A 15,913-nucleotide genomic window follows, 5' to 3' on the forward strand; every position below is an offset into this window, starting at 1 on the left:
CCCGTCTGTCATTTTACTATACGGTGGGTGGGAAGCAGTTAAACATCACATGCCATGGATCTTAGCATTCTGCATCTCTCTGTTCTCGGTGATGCTTTGACATTCATCACCAATTATGATGCTTTACCCAGCCTTGTCTGCCCTCAATCCTGTCATGCCCTTTTCTTGTTACATCCCTATACTTACATACACCTTGCATATGGTGTGGTTTGTTTTTGCATGTTGTTATATTTACTGTATTAATTGGTTGACATTGTTTTTTTATGTTCTTACTTGGTCCCAGTAAACACTCACCTAAACCCACAACAGTAAAAATCAGTCTGTATATGCAATAAAGCATGCTTGTTATACTTACTAAGGGGTTAGTCCTGCACATTGTTTAAAAAGGGTATTTGATCCTGTCTTCTAAGATCCTCCCCTTCTTCCACTGTCCCCAATCCATCTCCTGATAGTAAAGAGCCTAGAGGGCACTCTGAACATGCTCAATTTGATTTGTATTGCTAAAGAGTTTATCTTTCTTTGGGAGGGTGCATATGATCAGCATAGGTCAAATCAGCACTGTTCAGACAGAAGGTTAGGAGTCAAGCAGCCTCATAAGAAAGTCAGAGGAAAATGAAAATGAACTTGCTTAACCAGTACTCAGCTGGAAACTGATAGAAGTCACAAGACTGCTATATACTGCTAATGGGAAAAAAACGTATTTAGCAGTTCATATTTACTAAAATAATTGTATTTCCATATCCTGTGTACTGTGTGAGACCAGGTATAGTGAATGCAGGGTCCTGGGTTTAGTAACACTTTAAAGTGGAAGGCAAGGCTAATTACAATTATTCCTATAAATTCTCTCCCCCCCCCCTCCTCCTACCTATGCTGCATTGCCTGTATGAAAAAAGTATAAATACCTTTTTTAATCATGTCCCATCAAGTTGAGTGATCCAGCAGCCCCAGCTCCCCTGTGGAAGAGAGCAGCTGCTGCAGGGAAAAGGCTAGGGAACCAACAATGGAGGGCAATGAGAGCCAACAGGTACTATATGACTTTACCTGGGTGCCAGGGATAGCAGAGAAGGAAATTAAAAGTGGCACATCATCAGGTGGGAAGGACTGCATCCAGGGGCAACTAACAAAAGAGTGCAGTGAGCAACCACCCTGGTTTTAAGGAGGAAAACATGTAATTGAGGGGCAGGGGAAGCTAGCAAATGAGTAGAGTGAAACGCCACCCTGGATTTGATTCTAGACCCAAACATCATCTTTATAGCGTACACCCTAAGCATCCCTTTCCATTGATCCAAGCTTGTAACAAATACCACCTCTTGCCACTATTATCAGCTCCACCACAATGACCACATCCGGTCACCATTAACAATATGCTACTGGCCAGACACCTTGTCTATCTCTCCATTGTAGGTCTGCCAGCATTATTATCTCATTTTGCCTCTACAGCTGTAGTTTATTGCTATTGCAGTTTCAAGGTACCACACCAAATATTTTAGCAGTTGTAAAAACGTATTCACCTTCTTTACAGGGTCAATCTGGATTTCCAAATCCATATTTGTGTTAAATTACAGTATTTCGGTACCAAAGGTACCCAGCACTGAATGCTTCCACGATGGTTTATCAGTTGTAAAACGTGTTCTCTTCTTTTTGTACAGGATTAATTCTGCATCGCTCAATAACATTTGCGTTGCAGTTTGAGCCTGGGGCACCAAAAAACACACAATACAATGGGATTAATTTACCACAACCAGAGAGTGCAAAGTCTGGTAGAGCTGTGCATGGTAGCCAATCAGCTTCTAACTTCAGCTTGTTCAATTAAGTTTAGACAAAAAAAAAATCTGGAAGCTGATTTCTATGCAAATCTGCACCCGAATTTTGCGCTCTTCAGTTTTAGTAAATCAACCCCAATGTTTCCACATGCTGCTTATCAGGTCCTCAGTGGGAAAATTGTTTTGTTTAATGCAGGCTAAATCATGATTTTTTACATGTTCTTTTGGGCCTATTTGGGCCTCAATCACAAATACTTGTCTCTGTGACCTAAAGCCCCATACACACTATCAGATTTTCTGCTGATTTTTTTCCTTCAGATTTACCAAAACCATATAATATGAGGTCAAACCTTAGGAGTTTCAATTTATATGCAATCAGGCAGGCCCTTGCACTACATGGTTTTGGTAAATCTGAAGACAAAAATCAGCAGAAAAACTGATAGTGTGTATGGGGCTTAACAGTGATTCTTTGATTATAAATTGCCTGTTCTTTCCATATGAAATTGCATCCTATTAAAAAAGCTACATTTTGGAGGGTGTATAAATCTTCACCTTGAAAAATAAAGAAAAGGTGGGACTTTATATGAAGCACTTCACTAGACCAAATGAGCCAATCAATATACACATTGTTTATTATCAAAAGGTCATGCATATATATACCACCATGAATAATAGATTGATGTAACAGTAAGATAATGGATCTCAATTTATACATATAGATATAACATGGTATTACATGATTAGTTCAATATAGAAACATTGTTTTTAAAAAATTCATAAATATCAATAAATAAAATCTAACAATTTCATGATAATGCACAATCAATTCAATATAGTGTATATACATAATAATAGCTCTTAGTATGTAGACCAAGGTATATATAATAGTATAAACATTAACAAAGATGGTGGATTGGTTCATTAAAGTATGATATAGTCCAGATATGTATATGTGAATACTGTGACAACGCATCATAAAAAAAGCTCTACGCGTTTCGTGGTTACTATACCACTTGTCAGGAGCAGATGCAGGATTTGGGGTATCTATAATGAAATAAAGTTACCAAATGAATATAGTAGTCCAAAGTATACAAATATGAAAGGGAGAGGGGAACCACAAAAGTCCCAAACAATCTCACCTATCTGTAGTATATGGGTATAATTGTCGATGATGGCATCAAACGGTAAAAAACATTATAGAAAACGCTACTTCCGGGAGCTGCTTTTACCGTTTGATGCCATCATCGACAATTATACCCATATACTACAGATAGGTGAGATTGTTTGGGACTTTTGTGGTTCTCCTCTCCCTTTCATATTTGTATACTTTGGACTACTATATTCATTTGGTAACTTTATTTCATTATAGATACCAAAAAAATCCTGCATCTGCTCCTGACGAGTGGTATAGTTACCACGAAATGCGTAGAGCTCTTTTTTTTATGATGCGTTGTCACAGTATTCACATATACATATCTGGACTATATCATACTTTAATGAACCAATCCACCATCTTTGTTCATGTTTTATCGCTACTATTATATATACCTTGGTCTACATACTAAGAGCTATTATTATGTATATACACTATATTGAATTGATTGTGCATTATCATGAAATGGTTAGATTTTATTTATTGATATTTATGAATTTTTTAAAAACAATGTTTCTATATTGAACTAATCATGTAATACCATGTTATATCTATATGTATAAATTGAGATCCATTATCTTACTGTTACATCAATCTATTATTCATGGTGGTATATATATGCATGACCTTTTGATAATAAACAATGTGTATATTGATTGGCTCATTTGGTCTAGTGAAGTGCTTCATATAAAGTCCCACCTTTTCTTTATTTTTTATTTTTCAAGATATTGGGGATGGAGGTGTATGTATTTAGTTCATATGGCCTCATCTAAAGTCCCATTTTTTAGGTTTGGCTCAGTATTTCTGTAAATCTTCACCTTGTTTACTGATGCACTAAATAAACTTTGTGAGAAGTTAGAAACATTATCCAACAATAATTGTTGTACATTTCAACCCTCATCTCTTTCTGTTCAGAACACAATACACCGCATGTAAAACAACCTCAAAACAAGAACCAAGTTACCCGTGAACTTGAAGACTTTTTTTATTGTGTGCAGGCTAATATAATTCGTATGTCTTTTTAGAAAAAACGTATGCTTGTTATCTGGTATTTAGATTTTGCCAGTTGGGAACATGTCAGAATGTCCATCTTGAAGTAATCATTTATGCGCTACATATACAATGTAACATTTTAGCTAAACCAACAATGTGCCTCAAAAATTGTAAAACATATTATTGATGGAAAGTCATACATTTAATAAAGAAAAGCCTCAAATATAAAATAGCTTTTTGTCTTGTTAGTTATTGTAGGTTTATGTGGGTTAACAGAAAGATTGCTCTCTAGGTGTATTTCAGGCTAGCATTAACTGACATATTTTGCATAGCCTGAACATGTTTACTGTTTTTTTTTGTTTTATTAAAAATCGACTTTACTTTAATTTCTTTTTTGTGAGATGATGCATCATTCTAAACTAAGGACTCACAGAGAGTTAACTCAGGCTTGTTTGTTTTGCATCACAAGGTTAAAACTCTTGCCTTATCATGCATTCCCACATTACAATATACCATACATCCTTGTTACATGTGCAGTACATAGTAGAGTCATTTATTGTAAATGGCACCACAAAACATTGTACAGTGGATGTTCATACCAGTAGTTCTGAGCACCCAGAAGTGATGGGCATGTCCTGGACACATGTTGGGCAGTCAGACGGGGACAGCAGTCCCTTCCACAGGCTCTATAAGTGATCAATCAGCCTTACAGACACTGAGTCATGTGTGCTAAAAAGCAAACCGCTCATGTTACTCTAATGTATGGCTTACATTGGTGACGGTGAAAAAGTTATTTCAATTTGTGTTATCACACTGCAATGGTTCACTAAAATGTAAATGGACCCTTATATATTACTTATTGCAAATTTTATTAACCTCCCTGGCGGTCTGATCATGTCTGATTTTTTAATGTCAAAGCAGTACATTGTTTTGCATGGAAATTTGGCATTTTATATTGTAGGCCTTTAATTCTTAGGAATAACTCATTTAAATCTGTCCAAACAAGAATCTAGTAGACATCCCGGTTATGATAAAGTATGAAAAACAAAATCATAAATTATAATATAATAAATAACTATAAATAATTATAAAAAATAACACATTGTATTCAATAATTGAATCAAATCGAAAACAATGAAATTTGTCCAGAGAAGGGTGCAATATTACTAGTCACTGTACTACTAGACACTGCATATTGGTTTAGTAAACATCCTGGGTATGAAAAATGTTGAAACATGGGACTGCACAAAGTCTGACGTCACAATCAGGACAATGAAAAGCATACCTCTATGTCAAAAGCGGTTTTGGACCAGCTAGAAAACAGTGATAGTGAATTACAATCACTTGCAGAATTGAGCGATAGTGATTAGTGGGGAAATTTGTCATCAGACACTGAAAGTACCGACAGCAAAATTCTGCTCATGGCTCAGTGCTGTGTGATCCGTACCACAGTCAATAGAGCACCAAGTTCGTACATCACTGAGCTCAGTTGCAGAATCACCACTGTCATTCACTTTCAGTGTCTGATGATGAATTTCCCCACTAATCACTTTCGCTCAATTCTGCAAGTGATTCTAATACACTATCGCTGTTTTCTAGCTGGTCTAAAACCACTTTGACATAGAGGTATACTTTTTGGATGCCATAGACGTTCTCAAGCTTCCAGGCAGAAAGAACAGTATATATATATATATATATATATATATATATATATATATATATATATATATATATATATATATATATATATATATAATATATAGTATATATAATATAAAAGTGCAGTCAATAGAGCACCAAGTTCGTACATCACTGAGCTCAGTTGCAGAATCACTGCTGTCATTCACTTTCAGTGTCTGATGATGAATTTCCCCACTAATCACTTTTGCTCAATTCTGCAAGTGATTCTAATACACTATCACTGTTTTCTAGCTGGTCTAAAACTGCTTTGACATAGAGGGACACTTTTTGGATGCCATAGACGTTCTCAAGCTTCCAGGCAGAAAGAACGGTATATATAATATAAAAGTGCAGGCAGGGCACTGGACAAAGCACTAGGGACAAAACGGAGGTGAAATTATTTGATACAGTAATGTAATACAATGTATTGTGTGTGTTATTTTTTTTTACTTTTTTTAATTTGCCGCTGGGATCCTCCCCCATGCAATGCGATGCTTGCAGGGAATGGAGCCCGGAACATTGATGCATCAAGCGGAAGATCCGCCGGAGGACACAGCGGGAGGACATTGCAGGATCCTAAGGACAAGGTAAGTAACTGTACCTGGATACTGCGATGCAATCCCGAGTGTGGCTCGATTGGTACTGAGAGTTAACCCCGAGCCACACTCGGGATTACCTCTAGAAAGGTTAACTAACAATTTTATATATGTGCCTGGAACATGTAACACAGTACATGCTCTAGGCAATCTAGCATTTACTGGGGTAGGGAGTATTTATATGCACAGGAACGTTTTTATCAGCATAGTTGGAAAAGCAGCAATATTGCGGAAAGTTCAATAACCCATTGAAACCAATTTAACCACTTACAGACTGGAAGATTTCCCCCCTTAATTACCAGGCCATTATTTGCACTATGGCACTGCGTCACTTTAACTGACAATTGTGCTGTTTTACAACGCTGTGCCCAAATATAATTGACATCCTTTTTTTTCACAAATAGAGCTTTCTTTTGGTGGTATTCGATCATTATTTTTTGCACTATAAACCAAAAAAGCAAAAATTTTTAGGAAAAAATATATATTTTTTACTTTTGCTTTAATAAATATCTAAAAAATATAAATTCTTCATTAGTTTAGGCCAATATATATAAGAAATCACAATAAGCGTATATTGATTAGTTTGCGCAAAAGTTATAGCATCTACAAAATAGGGGATAGATTTATGGCATTTTTATTATTATTTTTTTTACTAGTAATGGTGGCAATCTGCAATTTTTAGCAGGACTGCGACATTGCAGAGGACAGGTCGGACACTTTTGACGCTTTTTGGGACCATTGACATTTATACAGCCATCAGTGCTATAAAAATGCACTGATTACTGTGTAAATGTCACTGGCAGGGAAGGGATTAACACTAAGGGGTGATCAAGGACTTAAATTTGTTCCCTGAGATGTGTTTTTAACTGTGGGGGGATAGGACCGACTGGAGGAGGTGAGAGATCACTATTCCTAATCACTAGGAACAGCAGATCTCTCTTTCCTCCCCTGTCAGAACGGGGATCTGTCTGTTTACATTGATAGATCCCCATTCTAGCTCTTTTTCTCATGGGTAGCCAGTGAACATTGTGGCCACTGGCCACATGCATCAAGTTTCCTGCCATCCAGTGCCTGCTATGGCTCTTAAAGGAGCCAATGTACACCTACGGCAATTTGCGGGAATGATCTGACCTGTCGCAGTATAATGATGGTGGCTGGTCAGCAAGTGGTTAAACCATCTTCTAAAGCCATATCTTAAAACTATCTCTTAAACTATCATCTGTTATAGGGTGAGCATGCTAGGTTAGTTCTTGATAAATGGCAGCATTGTCAACTTTATATCAGCTTTATCCAGAAGGACTACAACATGAAATGACATGTCCCCCCAAGTCTAGGGAGGAGGCATGAAAAATACTGTTGTCTCCTATGATGGATGAGCTTTTAGGATGGTCATAAGCTGCAGGCCCCTTTCAGCTCAGCCCACTCTTGTTACAAGCAGCATTCCAAGCCCCCAGGTGCTTGGGTTGGCAACAGCCAATACCATGCAACCGATTTGCATAAGGTGCATGAGGGATCTTGGGAGATACAGTTTATCCAAAGTCTTCACCTTTCACAGGATAGTCCTGCCCACCACCAGCTCCATTTTTATAAAGGACAGACAGACTGAAAAATGCTAAATTAAAAAGCAAGTGAAGGTTTATTTTTATTTAGTGTTTATTTTAAATTTTAGTGTGCATTGTGTAATAATTTCATATATGTTCAATAACCTTAGCTCTGCTCTATGCACGGGTTATTTACAGAGCATTAATGATGTCACTTCTATTTTTTTCAACATGGGGGTGGCTGCTTTGGGGAACAGGGGCGCCCTGTGACCCCCTACCCTAAAAAAATGTGTCCCCATGTTGATGAGGACAAGGGCCTCTTCCTGACAACCCCGACCGTTAGTTGTCGGGGTCTGCGGGTGGGGGGCTTATCGGAAACTAGGAGCCCCCTTTAATAAGGGGGCCCCCAGATCCTGGCCCCCCACCCTATGTGAATGAGTAGGGGGTACAACGTACCCCTACCAATTCACCTGGAATAAAAAGTGTCCATAAAAAACACACTAGACAGGTTTTCAAAGTCATTTATTAGTCAGCTCCAGGGGTCTCTTCCAACTTTGGGAGTCTCTTCCCACTTCTTCGCTCTCCCCGGCCTCTTCTCCCGCTCTCCTTTATCTTCTGTCGAGCTCTTCCGCTATCTTCTGCTCTTTCGCTAGTGGTGGCCCGGTCTTCTCCATCATCTTCTTCCCTCTTCTCTTCTTCCGATGTTGACTCGATGCTCACTCACACTGTAATTCCATGTGTGCGGTGTGCAGCGACTTATATGGGCATGGGGCTTGGTCACTAGGTGAAGTCACCCGATGACCCCACCCCTTATGACGCCATCACCCATCATGCCCTATGCGGTGATGTCATAAGGGGAAGGGTCACCGGGTGACATCACCCGGTGACCACGCCCCATGCCTATATAAGTCATTGCACATTGCGCACATGGCATTACAGCCGGAGAGAGCGTTGAGTCAACATCAGAAGAAGAGAAGAGGGAAGAAGACTTCAGAGAAGACCGGTATGTCATACATTTTTTTTAAAAAGCAAGTTTTTCTTAGTTTAGCATTGGTAGTATCTAAGAAGGGCATGTCGAAGGGGCCCTGTGTGGCTCCGAAACGTTGCACTATCGTGTTGTGATCATGCAATAAATCCCCCGTTTGAACGCTACTTGTGTCGTTCCATGGTGTGCTGGCAAATATCTTCACAGCAAGCAGGAAGAAACTCCATCATTAAAGGCCTCATACACTATACCATGTCAATAGTTACTATTGATAACGTTGCAGGATATGTCACCATTCCAAAAAATTTTAACCGTTGAGAGGAGAAAGAGGAAGAGGAGTATATTTAAATGAAAGTTTGTGTGCTTGGGGTTCACCTTTAACAGATCTGACCACAGTAAACTAAACTCTGGTTGCTGTAGATTAATTGAATATGTAATATAATGAATATGTTCCTGAATTTTTGCTCAGCATCCCCTGCTTTTGGTCTTTTCTGAATATAGCTGACCCTACTCCCTGCAATTGATGTGCTCTTTTTTGTTTATTTAGGGTGTATTGTACACACCTATTGGTGGCTGGATGAGATCAAGTCCAATCATAATACAATCCTGAAAGTTCTGTGTAACACTCTTTTGGGTAAATTTTAAGCAGTAGAAAATGTTTACCTACCACTTAGCTCAGCGAAGATGTTAATGCTTTGTTCACCTTGCATACACAATTATGTACAAGGGAGATTTTTGCTTGCAAATGATCAGATTGAAGCAAAAACATCTTCATCTTATTCATAATGATAAATCACCATTCATTTTGCAAAGTGAACATTTTCTACTAATATATCAATCACATTATCTTTGTGGCTGTGCGCTAATACTAATATTATTTCCATACAATCACTGTCAAAGTCTACAATGTTGTAAATGTGTGTAGTAGCTTTAAAATCAAATATATACAAAAATTGCTAAATATTTGCAGCTGAAATATTTTAGAGTCATCAACATCTTCCTGTGTACCCCCTTCTTAGATACTACTAATGCTAAAAAAGATGTTAAGCTTTTTTACTAGAAAAAAAATGACAGCCATTTTAGGACATGCATGAAACATTTCATATAAAAGTTGATTAGATTCACAGATTAATAGAGTAAATTAAAATAATTATGATGATAGCTACAAGGGCAGCATTTAACTTTGAAGTAAACAAGCTTATATTTGCATAACCCAAAGTCGTGCTGTATCTACAATATAAAATGTAAAGCAATGTTATCTATAAAGGAGAAAATGTATTTTCCTGACAGGCCGCATGAGGTAATGGCAGTGATGCTATCTTGGTCAAACAGGCCATGGTTCCCCTTGCTAGTACAGCTCAGCTACCAGGACCCAGTACCCCTTCCCATCTCAGGCCAGATCTTCTGTTGAAGTGTGCAATTCTACATCAATGTCCAGCACAGTTACATCTGGTGGTCTGGTTCATGAGAAGGGGAGATTGGAGGCCCTCATCTGCTTCTCTAGAGTCCTCTCCACTTTCATGAATACTAGGAGAGTGAGCGCAGACAAAGTTTATGGGAGAATCTGGTCAAAGTTTGCAGAATACTTGTCTGCTGCTGACTGGTCATGTAATGATCCAGTTCATAATATTCTTGATCCTTAATATTCAGGATCTGTATCAGAGGGGAGGTCAAGTCTATCTCTGTTAGCACCTCTCCATCAAGTCCGCTTTTCTTGTGGGTCTCACATCGGCTAAAAGAGTATCTGAAATTGGAGCCCCTGGCTACAAGTTGCCTTTTCTAATGTTCTTCCCAGAGTGGTGTAAATAGCTATGCTCAACTCAAATCCTCAGGTAACACCAGTCTTTCACGAGAACCAGAAAATCGCTCTACCAACCTTTAAAGCTTCTGAAAGTGCCAACGCACATGTCCTAGATGTGAGAGAGACTCTGAAGTCATATTACGGCCTCTTTCATGCTTTCGGTTCATCTGTTCATTTTTTTTGCCTAGAGGAACAAGGGGAAGCGAGCCTCGTTTAGGATGATAGTGGCTTGGATCATTCAGGCCATATAGCAAGCTTACAGGGCTAAGGGCCTGGCTCCCCTTGAGGTAATAACAGTGAATTTGACCAGGAGCATTTCTACAACTTGGAGCGGCATTGCGGCATGCAGCTACTGATGTTATCTGCAAGGCGGCCTCATGGTCCTCAATCAACTCTTTTATGGTTCATTATTGTGTGAAGGCTGCTTCTTTATCCTCTGTCGATTTTGGTTTGAAAGTCCTGTTGGTTGAAGGTGCAAATTAAAGCTTTTGTTCAACATTTCTGCCCTTGGTGGTATGGCTAGTTATTTCCCACACAGTAGGTGTGCTGCCATGGAGTCTGTCAGGAAAATGCACAATTTCCTATCAAATACTTACCATAATTTCCTTTCTCGATGGACTCCATGCCAGTTCTCTCCCAGTGTCAGAGTAGGATAGTTAAGGAACGCAGCCTGGCACCGAGCTAAAATTCCTGAAGGGGGGTTCTACAGAATTGGAGAGGAGGTTGGGTTAACCCATATGTATGCTGTCATGGAGTCCATCAGGAAAGGAAAATTATGGTAGGTATTTTGTAAGAAATTTTTGTCTGTTTCATCTGTACAATGAAGTGGTTCTGTTATTAAAAAAATAATACTTTCAATACGAAGACTGAATTTTTAAGGTTAAAATAGAAGTTTGAACATGACTATTTGATACGTGAGATTTATGAAAATGAAAAGAATGCTAAATGTGCCATGAGCCAATAAAAGGCAATAAAAGGCAATTTTGCTGCCCTAAGGCACCAGGATCATGTACATGTGACATAAACATGTCACATAAACATGTCACATACTGAAAGTAGCAGATTAGGTATGGGTAAGTTCAAAGAAAAGCGTATATTTCCAATAATAAGGTTAATTTTCTAAAAGAGTATATTATGTTCACTTTTTAAGGTGAGTTTGTACTTTGGTTAGTGAATGAAGTTAATGTAAGTGAAAATTGTATGCAAGGAAAATAAAAAAAAAAAAAAATTTTTGCTTGCATATGATTGGTAATTTTAAGGAGAATGTTGTATATATGTAGGTCTTGATGTATATTTTCGTACATTGTAAAAAGTGTATATAACTTTGGGCACGCAGGTTTTAAATAACGTTTTTGGGTATTATTTGGCGTATTATATATTGTTTATAGGTTGATTAAGAGAACACACAAGGAACTGAGCTGCACTTTAATGATAATGATTCCATGCTAATGGGTGTATTTGTAAGAATTTGCATAGCTATTTATTCAGCAAAAGAGGATGTACGTATGTTCTGTGCAAATGCTGGCAAAATGCAATGTTACTAGTCTATTTTCTATCCTGGTCAGATGCTCTGCAATCATAAGAATAGAGTGAATCAGGTAAAAACTTAATTATGACCACTAGATAATGCTAACAATCTTAGTAAATAAGTATTTATTTCCTGTCATCATCAGTTCCAACTAGTGGCCATAATGCAGTTTTCTCCTGATTTGTGTTATTCTTTTGAATAAAGAATACCTGACCTGGAGAGAGAATAGCCTAGTACCATGCAATTTTGTCAGCATTAACACAGTACATGCAGTTTCTCAGGATGGATATTTCTGAGAATTTTTTGAAAAATACCCCCCTAATAGTGATGTTGAAAACTGTGAGCATGTTTTTTCACTCCACGCTATGAATTTAACGTTAAGCCTCGTACACACAATTGGATTTTCTGCAGACAAAGCCTTGAACTTTTGTCCGAAGGGCATTTGCCAAAAACGTATCTTGCATACAAACGGCAAGCAATTGTGGGCCAACAAACACGAATGTAGTGATGTACTAGATGTACTACAAGCCAATAAAGAGTTCAATTGTCATGCGCCCCCCTTTGGGCTCCTTCTGCTAATTTCATGTTAGTAGAAGTTTGGTGAGTGTTGATTCACGCTTTTCAATTTGCGCTTTTCATTTTGTGCTTTTCTATTAGTTTCTGAATGCCCGTTCGTCAACCAGCCATGTTGCGGGAATCGGAGGAGACAATGTGTTATTTATTATGGGCCTTGGAGTTATTGCTTTGACCTAAGTCTGGTCCAGGAACATGAGGAGGAGGATCAAAAAATTGGTTGCTTTATTAATTGTGACCAATTATGTCATATGCCTTTGATGCGGGAGCTCCAGGAGAATAATCCGGGTGATTTTCGGAATTATCTCTGCTTTCACCAACTCTTTCTATTGTTGACTTTCTATATTAAGAAGCAGGACACATGTATGAGAGTTTTATTTAATTTTTTGGTTGAATAATGATGATTTAATTTGTTATATTTTCTATATTTTTGGATGCATAGAATGCACTTTTTGGTTAAGTTCTGTTGGCAGATACCATGTCTAATTGTATTTGTTTTCTTTTTTTAATGCACAATAAAAACATTGTGGAAAATAATACTTGGGTATGTGTTTTACTTCAAATGACAGTTTGGGAGTAGGCAGTTAAATTTAAAAAAATACAATGTTAAATTAACAAGGGACACCAACATAGTTGTATCTTTGATCTTAAAAACTACGGGATAATGGTGTTGTGGTAACTTGCACAAAAAAAAACCAAGTATAATAATATTATTCTTGATATGACTAGAAAAAAAAAGCCTTTAAAAATTTATTTGCAATAACTCCATCAGTTTTACCAGCAAAGCAGATTCATATTATCCCATTAAAGAAGAAGAGAATGTGTGCTGCATTTGGAGATTTCATAATTTGCCACATCACAAATGTTAATTCTCCATTACGAACGCTAGTTTACAAGACCGACCACTTCTGGCTCCTCCTTGCTTCCGAGCATTCGTGTTTGTATTTTGGAGTTTTGGACTTGTGTACACATGCTTGGAAAATCCAACAACAGACATTTGGTGGTGGAAAATGTGAAAACCTGCTAGCCAACATTTGTCCGCGGAAAATCCGACAATTGTCCGATGGAGCATACACACGGTCGGATTTTCCACCAACAGCCTGTCATCGAACATTTCCCATCGGAAAGTCTGATTGTGTGTGCGAGGCATCAATATGCACAATGTGTACATTTTGCAGGGTAGATGCTAATTCCCTACAAAAATGATTATGTGCGGTTCTTTTATTTTTCTTCCTCCCTCACTAATTATTGTAGTAAAAAGCAATATGAGAAATTATGTTTTAGGTGTTAAAATACTTAGTAGTAATAAGTGATAGTTTATTTTTTTTATATAATTTTGTTCGGTTTTTTAGTGCCACGTGTTTGGAAATCTTTGCACGTTTTCATACAGTTTTAATATAGTTTGTATTAATATCAATTACAGTACATTTTTTCACTGTGTACAAAGCCATTTTGCTTTGATGGGAAACTCATGCTGATAAGGTTATTGTTATAGCTCCCATTTGAGGTACCAGTTTAATGTGTCCTTTAAATATATCATTTTTTAGGTAGCGCTGGAACACCGGTTACATACAATGAAAATGGAGATGCTCCTGGACGGTATGACATTTACCAGTACCAAATCATAAACAAGACGACAGAATACAAGATGATTGGACACTGGACAAATCAATTACACCTTAATGTAAGTAGAATTTTTCTGCACAGTTCTGACTCTTTTGTATTATATTAAACAAAAGTATATTTTTGATATTTCTGTAGTAAATTGGCTAGTTTGTTAACAAGCATCAATATATAGCATTGCAACACATTTTCATATGCATGTCATGTGTGAACCCAGCCTAATAGTACTAAAATTGCCTACAGGATTATATTATATATTCACAAGCTAAAATATAATTGTAGAAGAAAGATGCATATACAATCCACATAAATATGTTTCCTCACCTGTAGATTTCTTTTACTTATGTAGAGGATGTGATTCTACAAAACATACTTACAAACGTTATGAACACTATGTCATATATACAACCTGTAATGAATGTTTATCTGTAAAATAAAGACTTTAAACAGATAAGTAGACAATTATACAAACATGTTTATAACCTTGTAGACCTAACAAAAATTGTATTTCAAAAATATAGTTTACCTTTTATTTTTTTGTTGTACATGAACATTGGTGCACACAATGGCCTCAATGTGTGTCACAACCCAGCAATGCCAGTGAAGAAAATCTGTTATTACTACTTCACTCTCCCTAGGGAACTATAAACTTCTGAAAGACAAATATTCATGAAGGATAAAAGAATGGTGGATATGTCCTACTTTTTTCTGTTTCTGCAGGGTCATCTTTCAGTATTGACCAAATGACCAGCAGTGAAATAATTGCTTTGGGAGCTTCACCCCCTATTCTTTTCTAAACCTAAGCGTGAAATAAAGAAAAAATATGCAAAAGTGCAAACAAATATATATTTACACCTTTTGTAACAATATAGTTAGTAGTAAAACAGAAAATAAAATAGTGAAATGCTATGAAAGAAAAACAATTTATTTGGCAGTGAATGAAAAGGGCATAAAATTAAGGTGTTATTAATAAGGAGCTGAACAGCTTTCAGTGCTATCTGTCTAACCTGCTTTACTAACTGGTTATATATAAGGATGGGCTCAGGCGTGTTCAGAACTCCATGTGCCTGCACCCGCCAGGAAGCTGACATTGTGCAGCGCTAATCACAGGTAGTGAGACATTTCCCAATCTGTACAGCCATGGATCAGGAAATGTCTCACTGCCTGTGATTGGCCTGGCGGGCGCAGGCATGTGGAGCTGAGAACATGCCTGAGCCCATCCTTAGTTTTTATATATATATATATATATATATATAGGTATATATATATATATATATAGGTATATGTAAAGGTATTTTAATGTCATCTAAAATATTGATTCTAGGTAGTATTTCAAGACTAATATATATATTCCAAATTAGCAGGAGTTAAACCTTTCTTTAGGCTCCATTTACACTAGTGTGATTTCAGATGCGACTTGAGTCTTACAGAATCACGTGACCGTGGAAATCACATTGTTTTCAGTGGTGCACTAAAACATCAATGCAGCTCAGCCTGTTGAAATTTTTGAAAAAGTGGTGCAATTCCAGTATGATTTTAGCTTCATAGAATATGCAAACCTTATCAAAGTTGAATCCCAGTTGCACTGTATAATCACACTGAAAGTTGAATCAAAATCTGATCACAGCAGTGTGAACTTAGCCTTAAATAGCATATTATTATCTTAAATAATGGAAA

The 15,913-nt window shown here is 37.3% G+C and overlaps 1 protein-coding gene across 1 annotated transcript in view; it reads left to right on the forward strand.

Annotated features, from left to right (window-relative positions):
- GRM8 (glutamate metabotropic receptor 8) overlaps positions 1-15,913 on the forward strand; it is a 1,454,623-nt gene that overhangs the window by 1,254,744 nt on the left and 183,966 nt on the right. Inside the window, exon 8 of the mRNA XM_077474080.1 lies at positions 14,161-14,297. Coding sequence (XP_077330206.1) covers positions 14,161-14,297 — 137 coding nt within the window. The remainder of the gene's footprint in view (positions 1-14,160; positions 14,298-15,913) is intronic.

Source organism: Lithobates pipiens, unplaced genomic scaffold (genome assembly GCF_037356315.1).
Source record: "Lithobates pipiens isolate NorthernLeopardFrog02 unplaced genomic scaffold, aLitPip1_a1.2 Scaffold_8, whole genome shotgun sequence".
In the NCBI taxonomy this organism is placed as follows: domain Eukaryota; kingdom Metazoa; phylum Chordata; class Amphibia; order Anura; family Ranidae; genus Lithobates; species Lithobates pipiens.